This window comes from Galleria mellonella, unplaced genomic scaffold (genome assembly GCF_026898425.1).
Source record: "Galleria mellonella isolate WM207_F2 unplaced genomic scaffold, CSIRO_AGI_GalMel_v1 utg159, whole genome shotgun sequence".
Lineage (NCBI taxonomy): Eukaryota > Metazoa > Arthropoda > Insecta > Lepidoptera > Pyralidae > Galleria > Galleria mellonella.
In genome coordinates, this window is record NW_026442004.1 from 2,082,778 (window position 1) to 2,103,563 (window position 20,786).

Below are 20,786 nucleotides of genomic sequence, written 5' to 3' on the forward strand. Positions count from 1 at the left end.
TTTGATTAAATTCTAGTGTTTCACTGAAGCCGCCATTGAAGTGAAACTGAGACTGATGAGCTTGGCACTCAATCCCGTTTTAATTATAAACTCAGCGAGACAATAACATCCATTCTATTGCATCTGTAGTTATAGCATTCCAATTTCCAATATAAAAATTGGAAACTTTAATAATCACGATTTCTAAGTATTTAAATTTAAGCTATCAAATAAATGTAAATAAATAATTCGTTTTGGTGTATATTAACTTTTCATTTTGTGTCTATTGATTATGTTTATTTATACTTTATTGTACACAAAATTAAGTTACAGAATTGTTAACTTAGAAAAAAGATTAACAGAAGTTGAATTTAATGCTATATGATTATATATATAAAAGTTTTCTTCGAGTAAACCTACATATATTTATGTATATTAATAATAATCATAACACCTTAATTAATATATACGTAGATACGTACATGTTATGGGTACTTATTTATGAAAAAGAGGCTGCGATCCATAGATCCTTTTAATTATAAATTATATGTAGGTATTAACCTACATACCTATAGCTATTTCATTAATTATAGTGATTTAATTAATATATGAAAATCAAGGTTTTATTTATTTCTAGAATGAAAACATATGCTATTCAAATAAAAGAACATGAAAGACTATAAAAAATCTAAATGTTTCAAAAGTCTAAATAGACATGTTTGTTATACTATTCTATGAGTATCTTCAGCCTTTAACTGCAGTCGCATTAAAAAATGAAAACGTGATTATAATTTCACCGTCAATAACACCGTCGAGGCAGAAAATGTGCAATACACATTTACAAAATAGACCAGTGTAAAATAAGCCCCGGGTGCACCTCGTAGGCCGTTGTTGAAGTGGTTTTACAAGAGGTACGGGAGACCTTGATATAGTGGTTATATTTAGGGCCATGTGTTACCAAGTGCAGAAAATTCATATTTTCAGTGTTATTATGATTTTTGGAAATTCTAAATTTAATATTTTCATATGATTTTTTTTTATTGTTGATAACTTATGTTAATCGCTAATTGTAGATACTTATAGATAATTCTTTTGTACCATACAATGATTTTAAGAACTTATTATTTCACTGTAGTTGGAGTTAAACTACGTGACAGTATCTATTTAATAAAGTCCATTAGATATTGTCTTCTACACTTATTTTTGACAAAATATTCAGTAAAATTTATAAAGGAAAACAGTTTTTCTCTGTAATAACTTTTACAATAATGCGAAAAAGATCTGTGAGAAGGTTACGAGGAGTAAGTTTGTTTGATTGTTTGTTAACTAATACTGATTTAATGGCTTAACTAATTAATATAGTATTTGGTATACATGTACATAATAGTATACATGATAAAAGGAGAAAGTTATAGGCTACTTTTTATCCTGGTCAGGCGAACGAAGTCGTGGGTAGAATCTAGTATTATATATAATCCAGTGCCGCAATATTAAGTTTCTGTTAATTTGGACTCAAGTGAGACTTGAGATAGGATAATTCTTATCCCGATAAGTGATCTTTAGGAGAAATAAAACCGTTTACCGGGTTAGCTAGTATTCTAAACTTTTATATTGTGAACTAGCTATATCTCGTGGCTTTATCCTTGTAAATCAGTGTATAAAGTACATTATATGCTAACTAAGTTAGGATATAACCTACCAGTATATATATTGTCTAGATTAACATGGCACATTTCTCCAAATTTTAATTTCAACGTGTATTTTTTTTATGCAACTTAGAATGGCAAACTAGTTGATGCGGACGGCCCGACCGCTACTGAAGACATTTCCTCACAAACACAAACACCACCACGTCTGTATATGTTCATACACAGAAATATACACACAGAGGAATAACACCTGAGTCCTCAGGAATGGCAACGCATGGGGGATATCATGAGCGAAACAGTATACTCTGTTATGTCCATGGTACTGTTCATGTTTACAGGCGATGGTTATACTTTCCATCGGGTGAGCTGTCAGCTTTTTGCCATTATAAGTTGCATAAAAATATTTTTACTTACATCTTGGTTAAGTCTTTATGAATTCGTCACAATGGGCCATATGACCTGTTTTTATTCTCACCTATCATCTTTCCCTGGTATCCCGCCAGCATATACCGTTAGCACGGTAGAGTTACCATTATCATCCTTAAAGCGGCTGTGCTTGTATTATTGTGTTGTGTTATAAGATACGGAGGTATAATACGAGCATCTTTGTCCTTAGAAATAACAACGCACGAAAGGGCCTACGAGTACTGTTATGTCCATGGTTCATGTCTATAGGCAACGGCTGCCACTTGCCATTGGATGAAAGAGATTATTAATAATGGGGTATAACAACCCCATTGCTAGTAATGTACCTTATCAGGTCGACGTCCACGCGTTTTCCCATGGAAACCATTGTAGTTAATTCTTGTAGAATTCGTCACGGTGGGCCAGCTGGCCTGCTTTCATCCTCACCTATCATCTCTTACTAGTGCCCCACTAGCGTATACCGCAGGTAGATTTAGGTACTATTATCATTTCACTGTTTAAAAAAATCATTTTTCATAAAGTGACTGTCAGCTTGTTTGTTATCCTAAGATGCATAAAAATAAATAACATTTGAATTTCTGTTCTAGGTGACGATACAGCCTAATTCACGGAGGCGAGAGACCTCTTTGTCCGCATTGCACAGTCGTTGCAAAGGCCGACGCTCATTTGCTGAAAGCCCCTGCCTCAAGTGTCGTCAGAAATCCGGCCATTCGCGTTCGCTATTTAAAAATGAGACTTTTGAATTTCGAGCTATGAATAGTTTAAAATATGCAAATAATCGTAACAAATTTACATGCATATAATAACATTAAAAGTGAATAATGTCTGTACATAAGAGATATTTAAGAACAAAATATCTTAATAAGAACAATAGATAAAGTTGTTTTAGAATATTACAACCGACTTCAAGAAGAAGTAGGTTATTAATTCGGTTGTAGTTTTTTATGTTTGTTTGCTCATAACTCTGTCAGTTCTAAACAGATTAGTTTTTTCTTTTATCTGAAAGTTATATACTTACGGATTGGTCCCGAAATTAGTTCAGTAATTTAGTTTTGTCTGGCTCTCTGTCTGTTTGTATATTTATTTGTACAAGCATCATGCATAAATTACTTCAGCAAATTATATGCGGTTTTCACAGGTGTGTTCCTAGAGGTCGTAATTTTGATACGCCGTCTAAAAGTGGTTTATTTCATGGCTTTCCTACTTTCATAATTTATGCGTACAAAATTGTAGGCAAGAGATAGTTAAATACACGTTTAACTAGCTGGTTCCCGCGGATTTGCCCACGTGTCTCAGTGTATAAAGTATCCAATGTATTAAATAAGAATATAACCAATCTATGTATCAAATTTCATTGAAACGCATTCAGCGTGTGATTGATTGAAATATTTTTACAAACTATCACATGTATAAAATTTGTAGGATACATAAATATTTTTATTTTTTTATTTTAATGTTTATTATTTTTTACCAGAGAGAGACTTTATACAATAGTCGTTTACTTAGGTTACTTATTCCATTCCTATATCTGCAGTGAAGAAGTTACATTTTCATGACTGTGTTTCGGTTTGAAGGGTGGGATATGGCAATGAAGTTACTGAGTACAGAGATATAACACCTGTGTTCTTAAGAATGGCAACAGATGGGTACACACAGTATACTCATACTCTTTTATTGTTTTGAGTGATAAAAATAGTTATAATCTGCCTATTGACTATTTTAGTTAGGCAAACTAGATCTTTCGGGTTTTATTAAGATGCCACCACTGGGTACCCATTTTATTATTTAAAATGTACTATGTGTATATATGACGTCAATAACAATTGTAACAGCACGAAACTATCTCCATAGAATTGTACTGGTCTTGGAAAATAAAAATATCTTGTGGACATCTCCAGCCATTTACATAAGAGTCCTGTGGGCGAGCACCCGCTGCGCTGTCGCGCGCATTCTTCACTGAAAGTGGCTTCTTTCTATGACGTTCCAACAATAGTTTTTATAGTCATAAGCTACCCTAAGGAGTAGCTTCACTCTGATTAATTTGAATTTTAATTATTTTACTTGAAACGATTTACAGTTGATTGCTATTATAGCTATGTGTTAATACAATTTATTAGATAAAAATGCTTCAGATTATAGTTAAGAATAGTTTTTCTCAATCGAATTGAATCGAATTGAAAGAAACAAAGAGTTTCAACATTAAAATTTTGTTTGTGTAAGTATGTATCTATAAAAAACTCAATGTTTTTAAATATGTAAGCGTAAAGCGTAATGTAACAAGAATATTGTTTTGTACAGTACAGCATACTACATGAAAAAAGAAAACTCATATATCTATCCAATTTCTTTATTGAAAGGGCAGTCATTTGTTCTTTATTTCATTACAATTATAATGTCAAGGTTAATATTCACTTCTAACTTCTGATCTAAATGCGTAAAAAGTTAAAGAGAACAACAAAATGTTTGTTTCATGACACGAAAAGAAAATGGCCTGTACTTTGTAAATTATATTTAGAACTAATTACATCTAACCTTGCGACAAAGGCATAGTTTGGTAAACAACTTGGTGTCTAGTAACACTAACAAATAAAATATATTTACCTACTTTCGCTGAATAATAAAAATGTATAGGTTAAACCAGTCAAGGTCAGTCAAGGTTATTAATACTACTGTAATGTGTTTTAATAGAATTTAATGTATAAATTTTGTAATTTTACTTCAGATTATCTTTAATTACAAAATAATCAACAAAAACTACAAGTTTCGATTTCAGCGCAATCTAGTATTTCTTGTCTAATTTTGTTTAGTTACCAACCACTTTAATGCAAAGGTAAGCAAATTTTGAAGAATATATCACAGAAAAAGGTCTAATTCCTAACATACAATAATTTAAACAATTTTTTATTTGTATTACTATTGTATATCAGTAAACTGTGTTATGGTTGACTCAATTATTCATTTGTATACATTTTTATTGATTTTTATGCAATGATACAGATCATAGATAAAGGAAACCAGATTAGTTGATAGTAGAGTGCTGGCACTATTTGAGGTATTTGGAAGCGATTTTAAATATATGATTTTGTATTTTTGCGCATTAATGTTAATCTTAGAACTTAGTAGACATGAATTTATCGATTGTACTTTTTTGTTACCGCTCGCATGAGAAACGACAAGATGTCTGACTTTGCTGACTACGAACTGCCTGCTGATTAGTTGATTAATTATTCGATATAGCGAATACGTATCTATAGACATATTCGTTTCCTACTCGTACAGCGGGCTGGTCACAAAAATGTTTATTTTACTAATTCTTAATGATGCTGATGACAGTAGGGACTTCGGAAAATTTAGAGTATAGTAAAGCATTAGATTTCGAAGTAACAAAGTACTCTCATTTATTAAAGTAGAAATTTTTAGTTCAATTAAATAAGTTTGCTGTTATATTTACATAGTAAGTAAGAATACTTTAATATTTTTTATGATACTTAACATACGCTGACGTAAAAGCTATTGGAAAGTGGTAACCGTGTAGTTAAAATATTGCCTCGAAAATAAGTATATTTGTATAAAATTAATTATATGTCAAGACTGGATTAGAACTCGTTACTACTAAGCACTTCGTTTACCGATCCTGTATGTACAACTACCTTTATTATAAAAATGGAGGGATGAGCCGTACCCCGCCAGTGCTCATCTCACAGGTGATAAATCTGACGGTACCCGTGCCATGTCCGTTTGCTAGCTCATTAGTCTTAATAAAATCTCACAAAATGAGAAAGGCATTTATATCAATTCTGGCGGTACTCGCGTTCGCCCAGATCCGGGGATCCGACGTCGGGAAAGACGGGTTCAATTTCTATAAAGGTATTTTTTGTCAATTTGCATATTAATGGCGAGGGAATTTTAATTAGAAAAATGTGTGCTACTTTTGCTATTCGGTACGTTCGCTGTGTAATTAAATTTGATCTTTATTGTTTCGTCTGTATGATGAAGTTATGACAATTGATTGTAATTAAATTAATTGATGCTTTTGAACATTAAAAACGGTTGCACGAGTATGTTATTAAATTTGAATTGTTGAATTGACATTGAAGTATTGTATATTATTTTAATATTTAATAATAGAATACAGTTTAAGAAGGAATCAAATTTATTATAAGTAATTTATGTACAGGTGTCTCTATATTTTGCATCTATGGCACTTCATTATCATCAAATCAGCCGTTAACTCTTTACTGCTAAACATAGGCCTTCCCCATAATAGGGGTTTTGTTAGTAGTTGCCAAATTTGGCAGGCGGGTTGGCAACCTCAGTTAGGCTTTGGTAATTAATGTTTCCTATCTTTGTTAATAGAAATAAAAGGTGTCTGCAATGTTCTGAATGATGACTTTCAACATAGCAATGTAAAGAAGAGTTTTGAATAAAATTACGATAAACAATTTTAATTTCCAGCATTTTATGGATAATGAAGCGAGTGAAGAGAATAATCATATAATATTCTCTTACAAAATTGTGGAAACACTTTGCTTGTTAATTAATATAAGAGTTAATTAAACGATCTGTTGTATAATGGCAGGTTTGATCTTGGAACATAAATTAAATCGGATCTTTCCCTAATAAAATTTATTTACATGTACAATTAATAAATTAAATTTATTATTTATTTAATCTTAAACGATTTCAACATGTAACGGATTGTGTTTATTGTTTTTATTAATAAAATGTAAAATACATTTTATTAATGTGGCAACTTTTGATCGATATGTAGGTAGCTATTAAACATGTAAAATTGTCACCTTAAAACGCAATTCCATTAATTCGAATAGCCTTTTTTAATGGCATTGATGGAATGGTTCACCCTATGTTAATGATGTATAATGGCGGGGCGCCAGTGGAGGATGAAATGATAAGGACGTAATAAGGTCAATTCGCCTACTTAATTCATATTACACTTTGATCTTGGCCAAAAAGCTGAGATGCGACGAGATGATTAATTCATATTAAATCCACTAGGAATTAACCACAATGATTTCAAAAAGAGCTACGTCGTTTATATAGTAATATGTAGGTATATATTGAAGATGCAATATCTATATATTAGTACAATAACTAATATATTATATATCGGTTGAATACGAAGTGACGATACTATACTCGTATCCTGCCACATCGGATTCTAAAACTGTAGTAATTATTTTATTGAATCAAGTGTTATTTTGTAGAATTTTATACCACTTTGAAAAATATATAATATATAAATGGCTGCAGAAATAGAAAAAAAAATATAATCAATCAACCACTGTCTTAATTGTTAAAATCCTCTTAGCTTAGATAATCTATATTAGCAATTACAGTCGTCAGTATATTTATTTTAATTGTTCAAGATAAGGTCTGACATATATATATATATATATATATATATATATATATATATATATATATATATATATATATATATATATATATATATATATATATATATATATATATATATATATATATATATATATATAATGTCTTTACCTTTTCCCCCTCCCAGATGCACTCACATCACTGATAACCTTATGCATATTGCAGTATTGATGATGCTATGTTACTGTTTGCAGATTACTTACGTGCTCGCTCCGACGAAGCGATGCTAGAACCTGGTTCTGAAGAACGGACATTGTGTAAGTATACTCAATTCGACGACTCCGTAGCACTGAGGTAGGCACGTTGTTTTGCGTAGATGAGGTCCCAGGTTCGATACCTAGTCAGGTCATTGTAGAAAACAAACTTCCTAATGTGTCTCTAAGCTTGATATAATATAAAGAGATATTGTTAGTGACCTCTCACTGCCTTCAAGATGCATATTGCATAAAGATACATATATATCTCAAAAGTGTTAACATCATTTTATTTCAATGATATAATGATATTACTGGATGACGAGTTAAGTTTTTAATTTAACTCTAAATACTTGGATATGTGAGATGATGCTTCATTTAATACTTAAGAAAAATGATATTATAAAAAAAATTGTGTGACTGATTAATGCACAGCTAAACTGCTGCTAACATACATAATACGTAAAACATTCCCGTGGACTATAAATGAGTATTAAAAAAGGTTTTCTAGAAAACCCCACGGGAATGATATAGTTAGTTAATAAATAATAACGAGTAGTTTGAAGTGTCTAACGTATATTTAACCTACCTACTGGACCCGAATCCCTCTAAGAGAACATGACCTCTTCTAATACTGAAGGAGGTCATTGACCCTCAATTATTATATTATTACTTTATTATATGGATCATCATTACCTAGATAGAGCTAGATAACTATTTCATTAATATTTTTTAACGATAAACCTTTTTGTCAATAATAATGGGTAGTATGAAGTATTTAACGTACATTTAACCTACCTACTGGGCTCAAGTCTCACTACGGGGACAGGACCTTTTCTAATACCAAAATTATTACATTACTATATAGATCATCATTACCTAGATAGAGCTAGATAACTATTTCATTAAATTTTTTATATTCAATGACGAGCCTTTATGGTAATCAATGCTCCTTTCCACTAATTATTTGCTAGAAGAGAACTCTTACAGAGTTAAGTTCGCCTGTTGTACTTTTTTATTTAATATAAATTATATCATTGTAAATTTTTGTGTACAATAAAGTATAAATAAATAAACCTTTAAAATTGTCTCAGTTCTTTAATTGATGACTTTTTATGTATTCATAATAGCAAACGAGATGACGGCCCAATCAATCAAATGGTAACATGCCATAATTTTATCTTTATATGCTGCCTATGAACATTTAGTGTCATAAAACGATGCGACAGCCAGATAGTTGACTAATCGTTTCTTAAGATATATTTTGACACTTGTTACTCCATCTAAAAGTATAAGATCTATTATATGCCCACCTACAAATTCCCAATAGACCCGTTTATGATATTCTAGTGAATTTGTCCAGTGAGGAGTTCGTATTCTCTCTATAATTCAGCACGTGACTCTCTTTCCGAACCGTTGAACCGCTTAAGCACTTAAAAAAACACTACGTTTTATTATATTTACACCGTTCTTTTGCTAGATACTTTGTATGTGTGAATTTTAGATGAAAAAGAAAAACAATTAAATACACCATTTTTAGAATATAAATTAGACTTTTAGGAACATAACTGTAAAATTTGTATCCAATGTGGTGCAGTTTTATCTTCGTAATGCCAGAACAAACATACAGACAGACGAACAAAATTTCTAAAAATTATTGTTGAGGCCTTTATTGTTCTTATTAAGACCCCTTATATTACTTTTTCTTAAATATCTCTCATGTACAGACATCGTTTACTTACAATTTTATTATATTATTAAAATAATCTTCATATCAGCCTTTAACTGTTTTCTCTGTGTGTCTTTGTATGTCTTTAACATAAACCTCCCCTGTGGGGGTTTTGCCAGTAGTTGCCATGTTTGGCAGGTGGATTGGCAACCGCAATTAGGCTTTAGAAATGTTGTAAGAGGGACGATGCTGACCAGCCCTCGCTCTCCCTTAGTTGGCTCTCATGACACCCACGGGAAGGAAGGGGTGGCCTATTCTATGCCAGGACCACACGGCCAAATTTCAATTTCTTCATAATTCTATTGTATGGACTAATAGTAAAATAAGATTATAATAAATTCATAATAAATGGAAAACTGTAGTCATTAAATATTTTTAGAAATATATCTGTAATGTATGCATGAATAAACGAACTAATAAATATAAATAAGAAATAATGAGTATATTTATGATAAGGATGCTGAAAAAACTATGATATTTGAAATTTTTTACTATGTGAGTGTTAGTGGATTATATTTATATGACGTGAAACGCTAAGTTTTACACAAGAATGGCCCAACTGATTGAGATCAGATTCTTACCGACTTTTTTTTCCGTCATTGACAAAAATAGATCACATCTAGTTAAACGTAATTACGTAATTAATTTCGTTATTTAAATAAGAAGAAATAAATGCTAATAAAGAAGAAATATTTTATTTGTAAAGGATAAACTTAAAAATTACTCTACCGACTTTAAAAATTATTTTACCTGTAGAAAGCTGATCAGCGAGTATATTATTTTCAAATATTCTATCTTTCCCTGCGAAGCGTAATAAATTACGTACTAATTAGTAAAGAATGTTCGTTATTTAATAATTTGTTTTTAAAGTTATTTTATATTGATTGTTTAATTACAGATTTCTACCGAACACCATTACAATTATATCCCGGTTTACTGCCCGTCCTGGATCAAGAATACAGAAAAAGAACAGGAAATGCCTTTAAAAGTATGATTATTAATATCTTTAGTCATTATATATAATTTGAAATTTACTATTTCAATGTCAGAATTGAAATATCCTAAAAGTAATTATATTTTTAATCAACCGACTATATATAGAGACTGAATAACCTTGTATTGTTTTTCATTTTAGATTTACAAATTTTCTGTCGCAACATGTTTTATGTTTATACATGGGTAGATTTTTATTCTTCTTTATATTTTATTTTTCTTAAAAATAGGTACATTTTTTACTATATAGAGAACGGTAATTTAATAAATTTATATATTACAGATCACATGTTGAGCAAGGAGTTAAGGGCAGAAGATGTGCCCGGCAAAAGGAGTTCCAAAACAGCGCTCTCTCTCATGCTACAGGGAAAGCAACATCCATATTATGAGTAAGTTGACTTGTATCTTACTATCCTACTATTGTTATAAACGCGAAAGTTTGTGACAACGTGTGTATGGATGAATAATTGTTACTGTTTCACGCGAAAACTACTGTACGGATTTGAATGAAATTTAGTACACGAATAGGTTATATTATAAAAAAAAAATTATATAGTAATTTGCGCGAGTGAAACCGTGGTAGTTTTAATTAACTTTATAAATCTATATGCAAGTTTTTGGCATAACAGACATCTATAGTTGATCTGTGTGTTAGCGTTTTTGTCTAGTGATAGAAACACAATTCTGATTAAGAAAATTAAATCACGCGCGGAAAGTATGTGTTCATAACAGGACTGATGGATAATTGACGATTGACGATGATGGCGGATCGATTTTAAACGTATTGTTCCATTTATGAATGTAAAGACGCAAAACAGCCAGGTTTTACGAGTTCGTATCGACATTTTTGTTAGTATTTTTTTAAAGAGTTTAATAAAAAGTATCTAGAGCATGTACCAGAAATATATAATATATTCATTACTCTATATATATCCTTTACTCAATATTACAGGAAAATGGGGCATTATTGTCCGTACGGCAAATAATGGTGTTCAGTTGTCATGGGTAGGTTATTTTTTAAACTTCTTACTAATATTATAAATATAAAAGTGAGTTTATTTGTTACTATTTGGAGATTTAATGGCTAAACTAATCGTCATAAGGTATATAGTATTTCAGGTGGAAAAGAACATAGGCAATTTTTAATCACTAGGCTAAAGTTGTGATAAAAAACTAATATTAATTCCTTTATAATATTATTCGTACTAAATGTAATGTAATGTAAATTGGACTCTATTTTCCGCACGTAGTCTCTCATTTGGACCATTGTGCGTATGTGTGATGGCTACTATAGCTAGCCCAGCTCCGCCCAGAAGCATAGAAGCTTCCTGGAATCATCACAGGCGTCATGGAGCGACCTTACTGTTCCACGAATTTATAAACGTTAAGGGACCACAGTTTCACATTCCAGGATTACATGAACAGCTGTTTCTTCGGTGTCAAAACAGCCTCGACATAGAAGGCTGTCTGTGGCTGCTATTGTGTATAAATGTTTGTGTAATGGGCAATGGCCCGTTATTGTCCCTATCATTGTTTTAACGTTTTTTCTGCCTAGATATTATTTGTACTAATATAAAATGTATTTTTTTAACGTAGACCATTCGTTTTGTTTCAGTGCTGACGTCGTACAGAGTGATGACATGAAAATACCCATAGAATAGAAATATTAATTTTTCTAAAGTTTTATTTCTAGAAAATTGTAAGAGAAATTCAATTTATGTAACACTTATTAATTGCTGTATCTAAAATAAAATATTCATTTTTAATTTTTAAATTCCTTATTTAGTCAATCAGAGTATAGAATGTATATAATATATCATTGCTTGCCATAGTTCATATCTACCAAAGATATCTGTATACTACGTCTTTATATACAAAGATCTTCTTCATCTCTTTCTTATCTCTTTTTTTAGCCAATTTTATACACAATATGTCAAATGTGTCTCTACATAACATCTACATAAAAAAAATCTTTTTTTTTATATTTCTGTTTAAACGATCGTAGTTTTTGCAAACTTACCTACATATACATATATAATAACGTATAAGTATTAAAGAATTTATACTGTTATAAATGTTGTGATAAAAAAAAGTATTATTTATCACGACGATCGTTTCCATTAAAATTTGCCACAAATTTTTAGACATATATTCTATATTATAAAAATAGGGAGTAAGAATGAATCTTTTGGATAAAATTGTATTATAAAATTATGTTGAAGACTCAGATGCTGTAAGAATAAGAACTAGGTAGAAGTGACACTCTCGTCAATAATAATATCGAGTTCATCGCTCAAATCGTAGGCACGTACGTTTAGTTCCTTTAATTAGTGCGGTCGTGCGCCACTCAGAGAGCATGTTTAATATTAAGCCACAAGATGGCGTATTTCTTTTATTTAACAACCAAAGTACTAAAATTGACGATTTGTTTACTTAGCAACAAAAAAAAAATATAATTTCACATAATAAAAATAACGTTTATGTTATATGTACTATATATATTATTGATAATTTTATCCATGTCGTGTATGAGTTATCAGATAGCATGTGATGTCGTTACTCCTATGGTAGAGGGAGGAGGTTATTACATTTTATAAAAGGTCGAAAGAAACCATGTTTAATATAGTTATCATTTTCGATGAATTTGGTAGTGTTAAGTTCAAAAATAATAAAAAAGATGACCGTTGTAAAACTTTTTCACAAAAGATTTACTAGCAATTAGTAACACTATATTGCTCAAATTTATTCATGTATAAATTCATAAATTGTATGTATCGGTGTTAATTCTACTGGCAGGTGGGTACCGTACTCTACATTTGTCCATACAAACCTAGAGTACGGTGTACCGGATTGCTTTTTATTATTTATGTACGACAAAGTGATTTATCAAATGATTATAAATTTGTTACCACCCTATTTGAGTGAAGGAATGTGGAGTACATTTTGTTGGTATCGCTACACTTACATAGAAAGTACGTGAGCGTCACTTCTACCCAGACTATTTATTCTTATGCCATGGTATTAAAACATTTATAATATTGCTATAACTATTTCATTTTAATATAATACAATTAAAAATTGAATAAACTTTGACTACTCTCTTAGTGTTCTGTATGTGTAGTATTATTAAAATATATTAAATCCTATAAATAAATAATTATGTATAATAATTGTTGTGATTGTTGATATTTGGTGGAACTTTGTATACATATTGATATTATTAGAAAAATTATTTGTATTCTCCAAGTACAAGTGCTTTTATAATAATACCAAAATAATACGTAATTGCTAAACATACTACATAATTATGTGCTTTAGTAAAAATATTAAAATATGATATTAGAAGGTCCATGAATGTGAGAAATATTAGATGTATTTAAATAAATGCAATATATACTTATACTTGTTTTTATTAATTACTCCCATTATACCGAAATATTAAAATTAACTAGAGTTATAAAATAAACAGGTTACGTCACTGCTTTTGATTTAATAGTGAGGTTTTGTGTTTAATCGCTAATTTAAAATTTCCAATTTGTGGGATGTAATGAATCTAATATTTTTCAACAACAAGTGTTTTAGTTTGAAGGGTAGTGAAATTCTAAGGCACGGCGTACCTATAACAACCTAGTCCTTAGAAATGGCAACATAGGAGGCTTATCTCCGGCGTCATAGTATATTTTGTGACGTTCATGTCTATAGATCATTGTCATAATTTTTTATCCTTATAAAAAGGTGGATAGTGATCTTTTTTATCAATTCTTGATTAATATTAAAAATTACCGAATTTGTTTATGTAATACTACAAGAACTAAACGGATAATAAAATAAACGTTTCTTCAGGGTCAGCATCGCGCGCGTAATACCTTTGGTATTGCAAGCGTTTATAGGCCACCATTAGGTGGGCTGAATGCTAGTTTGCCAACTCAGTGGTAAAAAATAAATATAATAAAATCCGTTTGGTTCTATTGTCTTTAGTGTGATAGAACTAAGTGGTAGAACTATACGAACAATTAAATTTCGGATTTAATATTTAAATTTGTAACATATTTCTTTGAGCACTAGATGGGTGTTGCTGGCAGTTTGATCAACTAACATTTTTATAGTTATATCAATTTATCACCTTATATCAATGTTGTTACTATTTTCGTGTAAATAATTCTTTTTAATAGTGGTAAAGATTTTATTTGGAGAAAATTAGTTTATACGCTTAATTACCTTGCATCCATCGTGGATAGGAGGTATGTACGACATATATATCTATATTCAACAACTTTATTTCTATTTGACTTATTCCTGTCTATGACTGACTATTCATATTGAAGGCCGGCCGTCAACAGTAGTACCAAGAGTTTGATATCGAATGAAATGAAAATGCACGTGAATGATACAGACAAAATTGAATAAAGGTGGATGCACTGGTGAAATATGATTGCTTCAAACTACGCTTGCTTTATGATTTTAAAAAGAATGAATATTTACGAGTATACAGAATAGATTTTTTATCAGCAATATTGATAGTATATGCACATGCCCAAATAGGTGGAATTCACATATACATATTGTTTACGTACGTAATATAGCTTACGATTCTTTAATCAATTTTGGGTTAGATAATAAAATCAAGATTTAGTACCTCAAAAAAATAAAATTCAATTGTGACAAAACCAGTTATTTTGATTTAAAAACTAAACTACTGAACAGATTTTGATAAAATTTCTATGAAACAAAACTGTACGTATAATATCCATTCAAATAAAAAAAGAGTTTCCCAAATCAGTTTACAACTGACGAAGTTATGTTATGGTTTTATAAATATAAAAAAATAGAAGCGAATTAAAAACATTCTTTTTTATCGAAGTCGGTTGAAAAAAATCTGATATTACAATTATTTTAGAATTAGTGTTTAGAGTTAGATCTCTTATTGTGTAATATACACATGGAAATCGATGAAGCCGAATTGAGAACTTCCTCAGGAAAAAAAAATTATGAAAAATTTTTTCATAGTACACACTTCGGTTAGTTATCTGTTGAATAGTTATAATATAGTACAGTCGTAAGAGTCGTAATACATAAGTATATATATATATATATATATATATAATATTATTATGTCTAGTTAAATTTATAATATATATATATATATATATATATATATATATATATATATATATATATATATATATATATATATATATATATATATATATATATATATATATATATATATATATATATATATATATATATATATATATATATATATATATATATATAGCGACGGTCAGTTACTATTATAATATCGAAATCAGTTTTATTTATTATTTATTTATTTATTAATTAGAACATGTACGTGTACAAGGCGGAATTAATGCTAAAATTGATTCCAGTCTACCTTAGGGAAGTTTTAGAAAACTCAAACGTGATATATATATATATATATATATATATATATATATATATATATATATATATATATATATATATATATATATATATATATATATATATATTAAAAACTAGACATAATTACAATGCAGATTAAAAGCTAGTAATGAATTTAGATATTGGTAATCAACACTCACATTATGTTTTATTGCAGTATTGCGCCGTATAAAATTGAAGAAAATAGGTAGTTAGTGTAAAATCCTTTAATTGAATCGAGGAAGCCGATCCAACTTCGAACATACCCGAAAATTTATAACTTTTCATTTCCATTCGATGCTGTAAATTTGACTTTATATTGGTTTGAGTTTTCATTTGTTTGGTGATCGTAGAGCGCAAAGGTACTTATCTAGAGGTCCCGAATTCATTTCTTGTGCCGTCAATCTATCTGATAGATAATATTTTACGTTATTATGTTCTAACATAATTCTGATATCTTTTAAAATTTCTATAATCTATTTTAAAAGGTACCAGAATAAGTCAAGAAAGATAATAACGAGTTATTCTTTTAGTTTTGAAGTATCCACGCTACTTTGTGGTTGGGCTATAAATGACCAACTTATTAAATTTATTCTATTAATGTTATGTGAAATTTTATAAAAATATCTGAATGTTTAAATATTCAAATGACTGAAAAGATTTAGTAATATTTGGGATATATGATTTAACAAATAGTATAACTCATGTGGTTAAAAAGGAACATACATATTTTTAGACACTTATGTGATTTTAGGTTATTAACTATTAACATTTATTATTCTTTGAATATCTTAGTCTATTATTAAGAGTACTCTGATAATGAGTGGACATACTTATTATAAATATTCAGTTATTCAGTTAATATTAAATTTATTTATAAAAAATGGTTAATATATAAACTTATAAAATATTATCTAGTTCCGAAGCAGAGTTTATATTATGGATACTAGATGGGTACTAGTGAACAAATGTAGAGCTTCCTGAACAAATTTTTTAAATAGTAATTTAGATATCTCTATTATATTAGTACAATTTGACATTAATTAAATTAACATAGTTTGTAATTGTAACGAAGTATCATCTAATTCGAAATAATAAAAATAATAAATATGTAATTATTTATTTTGATACTCACAAAAATTTGCCATAAAAGGCAAAACACATAAATATATATGCAATTAACATAAGAGTTATTTAGTCAATTTGGCGTTAATTGCATATACGAGTATGTTATTAAATAAATATGTACAGATTGTTTGTTATACATATCTATAGTATGCACTTATAGAAGATTAACAATGTTTGTTCGCATACATCTTAGTATCTAAAGCTATTCATCGCATCAGCAGTTTAGGTAAACAATCTTGCAAACATTGAGTTCATGGCGTTGTATACTCAGGCCCTATTAAATCAAGTTTCGATCGATTAATTGCCTGATGATGCCTCGTTTAGTGGTGAAAACGTGTCGCAATATGGATATAGGATTAATAACGGTCAGAGATTGATGACTAACAGGAAAGGTCATAGAGTCTCTGCTAATAACAGTTAGAGCTTAGTGTCAAATGTTAGTATGCATACTAACGATTATTCTAATCAAGTAACTATTCAAGTCGTTATCTACTAATTATCATGACTTTCAAGTAATGGTATTGTCATATCTGTGAGATAATAAAATACGATTTCAATGGCAAGTTCACTGGTATGTTTAAATATGTTCAGGCTTCAGTTAATGTCTTTTTTTTTTAAATGAACTAAATAGAATTATCTAAATATAAGAGACAGACTTTGCATAATACTTTAGTCCTCCGGAATGGCAACGCACGAAGGGTACTGCGAACCTTGTAGTGTATTCTGCTGACATATACCAGTTATATTACATTAAGTACGCAGGTATCTACGCAGGCACTGTTATATTTTTCTAATACATTTTATTTGTATTTTCTTTGAACTTTCCACTGAGACGTGTTTATCCTGTACCTAAACAAAGAATACTTTTACACAAAGACGTTTATTAGTCTTAGTGTCAGAATTAACTTTTGAGATCCGAAACCTATCCTTATTTTATTAAATTTTCACTATTATTTATGCCTTGATTTTGTTTTTAAACTTATTAAAGTAGGTAATTATGTAAATTTACAATGTATATTATTTATTTTATATGGTATGTGTTTATTTAAAAATACTCTTTCTTTAAATAAAATAGAAAAAAATATAATTATACGATTTTTCTTATTTTTACCCGGCTACGGTAGAGAAAAAAGGGGTGTTATGATTTTGACTGGTATGTATGTATATATGAACACGTACATATGAGTATATATTCCCGGGGATGATTTTTTTTTTTTTTTTTTTTTTTTTATAGAACTTAGAATGGCAAACAAGCTGACGGCCCACCTGATGGAAAGTGGTAACCGTCGCCTATAGACATGAGCAGTACCATGGACATAACAGAGTATACTGTTTCGCCCATGATACCCCCATGCGTTGCCATTCCTGAGGACTCAGGTGTTATTCCTCTGTACCCAGTAAATTCACGCCATATCCCACCCTTCAAACCGAAACACAGCCATGCAAACACAACTGCTTCACGGTTGAAACACGAATGGGACAGAGGTACCCAAGCAATCGACTTTTGTACAAAGTTTTGAATATTCCCTTATAAATTTTACAAACTACTTATCATAATAGTAGCATTTGGATTGTCCGCTGGTTACAGGATATGTGACGGCAGATTAATTTAATTATGGCGCCCTCTACAGTACATAAAGTCACGAACAAAATTTTTTTAATCATGCGCTATAAAATGAAAGGGCTTAATTAGCACATTTCAAAAACATGTTATAAGCTGTTGCTGTTGCATGTTGGTCATCATCATCATATCAACCTTTAACTGTCCACTGCTGAAGTTAAGCCTTTCCCTTGGAGGGTTTTACCAGTAGTTGCCACGCTTGGCAGGCGGGTTGGCAACCGCAGTTAGGCTTTACAGATGTTTTAAAAGGGACGCTGTTCCTTAGTTGCCTTATAAGCCACCTATGAGAAAGAAAGAGATGGCCCATTCTATGTCAGGACCATACGGCGATTATATATATAGGGCTTTATTATGAATGTTTAAATATTGAGTTTTACGGATTTTATTATACCAGATTAAATTGAGCCGATCTACAAATTGGTATTAAAAATAAAACAGGCCTGTTTGTAATATCGTGACCAAATACCTGTCAAGTTATAATTTAAAAATTTACATTTGTGAATAGAATAGATAAATATTACTCGTAGAATATTATTTTCATATTTTAATGTTTTTTAGAAGATATATATATATATAAAACAACACAACAAAACAACAAGCTTTTTTCATAACGAATTTTGCTTGAAAGTAGGTAATAAGATTTTGGCACAAACAAAATAACAAAAGGTAAGGTCAACTTTTACGTTTTGTAAAAAAAGTTTTGTTTAGTTTCTTGGTTGTACGTAATCGGTTTACATAGAATAATATTCAAAGTGCTGTATCTCTCTAAACATTTATCCGGAGATCTGTCTTATTTCATATAATTTGATTGGTTTGTTTGTTGTAACATTTTCTAGATATTATATTATGTGAATAAAAATTGTATTATGAATGTAAATATGAAATTAATTTGATTTCTATTGATTACTGAAGTTGTAAAAATGTTTTAAAGCGGCGGTCAGATTTTGAGAATTGCATAAATATCCTGTTAGTAATATTTTTTTTTAATGAAATGTAAATAATACAATGATTTAATAAATTTGGACGATTTATCATTGTAAGGATCACAGTTAGAGAAGGGTGTTAAAAGCTACAATATTGGTTTATAGTGAATTCTAGTTAAAGTTGGAAAGTTTCTTAGTATATGTGAGTTGTAGTACTAACTTGGAGATGCCCTTTAAAATATACATTTTTGCATTAATAAATATATAAATATACACAATCTCCTTATTCATAAATTTTGATACGTTACAATGCCTTAACGGCTTAACCAATCACTATGAAATTTGGTATACACATGCTATATGGGATAGAGAAATATAAACATATCTCGGTCACGTAAAGGAAGTCAAGGGTAAAAGTTAGTAAGAAATAAAGTAATGACAAATTGTGTTATTATTTAAGATACAAATATCAGCTATAACAATATTATAACAAGAAAATTGTTATAACTGAGAAAGAACGAAAAAATGTAAAGTAAACACACACGTATTACGTGTGCCTTTTCGAACTTGCTTCAAAAGAAAATATGACAAAAGATAATGTGATCGTTGCGTAAATGCTTTTGAAATGAGTTTTTTACAAGCACCTAATGAAATGTAAAAAGTATAATGTTCAAAGTAGCGTCGTTGTGGCCTAGGGTTGTAGCATTATTAGATTTTTAGAAAGTCTGTAAAAAGTATGTAAACAAAAAGAATTTTATGGTTGGTGATATATTTCACCATGAAGGTAATACCGAAGTTACGGTTTGAGTACACTACATATTTATACCAAAACGACGCCCGTAGATACAAAATAGGTTTTTATTGCTCTAATCACGGGAGATCTGTGATAAAAGAATATTCAGACAGCTTTTTAATGACTTCAAGTTTGTATTTTCATTGGCTTAAAAATATGGGAGATTTTCATGGCAAGTTGGTCATCCCACTTATGTTTTTACCGCTAAGCGGCTGTGGATGAGGTGATAAATCGAAACTAGAAAATTTACATATACGTACATAAATTTACATTTACGTATACTTAAAGCAGTATTATGGGTATTCCAGTATATTGTGTATCTAAAGACCACGGTTTACATTTTTCATCAAGTTGGCCGTCAGCTTGTTACCCGTTTCAAATTGTATAAAAATATACAAATTCCAATTTAGGTCTCACTGTATTCGAATCTATTTTACAGAAATTTAATAAAGGACGTGAGTGGCCTCCCAACTTGGGCGTCAGCATGACGATTTTCCCTAATTTTGCCGGGT

The 20,786-nt window shown here is 29.9% G+C and overlaps 1 protein-coding gene across 2 annotated transcripts; it reads left to right on the forward strand.

Moving 5' to 3' along the window:
- Window positions 1–5,754: 5,754 nt before the first annotated feature.
- Window positions 5,755–13,740, forward strand: LOC113519043 (uncharacterized). Of its 2 annotated transcripts, XM_052892578.1 has the most exons (6): window positions 5,755–5,921; window positions 7,664–7,726; window positions 10,291–10,380; window positions 10,669–10,774; window positions 11,338–11,390; window positions 12,001–13,740. In XM_052892578.1, the coding sequence occupies exons 1-5, from the start codon at window positions 5,828–5,830 to the stop codon at window positions 11,369–11,371; spliced, it is 387 nt and encodes a 128-aa protein (XP_052748538.1). In that variant the 5' UTR covers window positions 5,755–5,827; the 3' UTR covers window positions 11,372–11,390; window positions 12,001–13,740. The 2 variants fall into 2 exon arrangements, with proteins under 2 accessions (XP_052748538.1, XP_052748537.1); XM_052892577.1 differs by lacking the exon at window positions 11,338–11,390.
- Window positions 13,741–20,786: the final 7,046 nt, after the last annotated feature.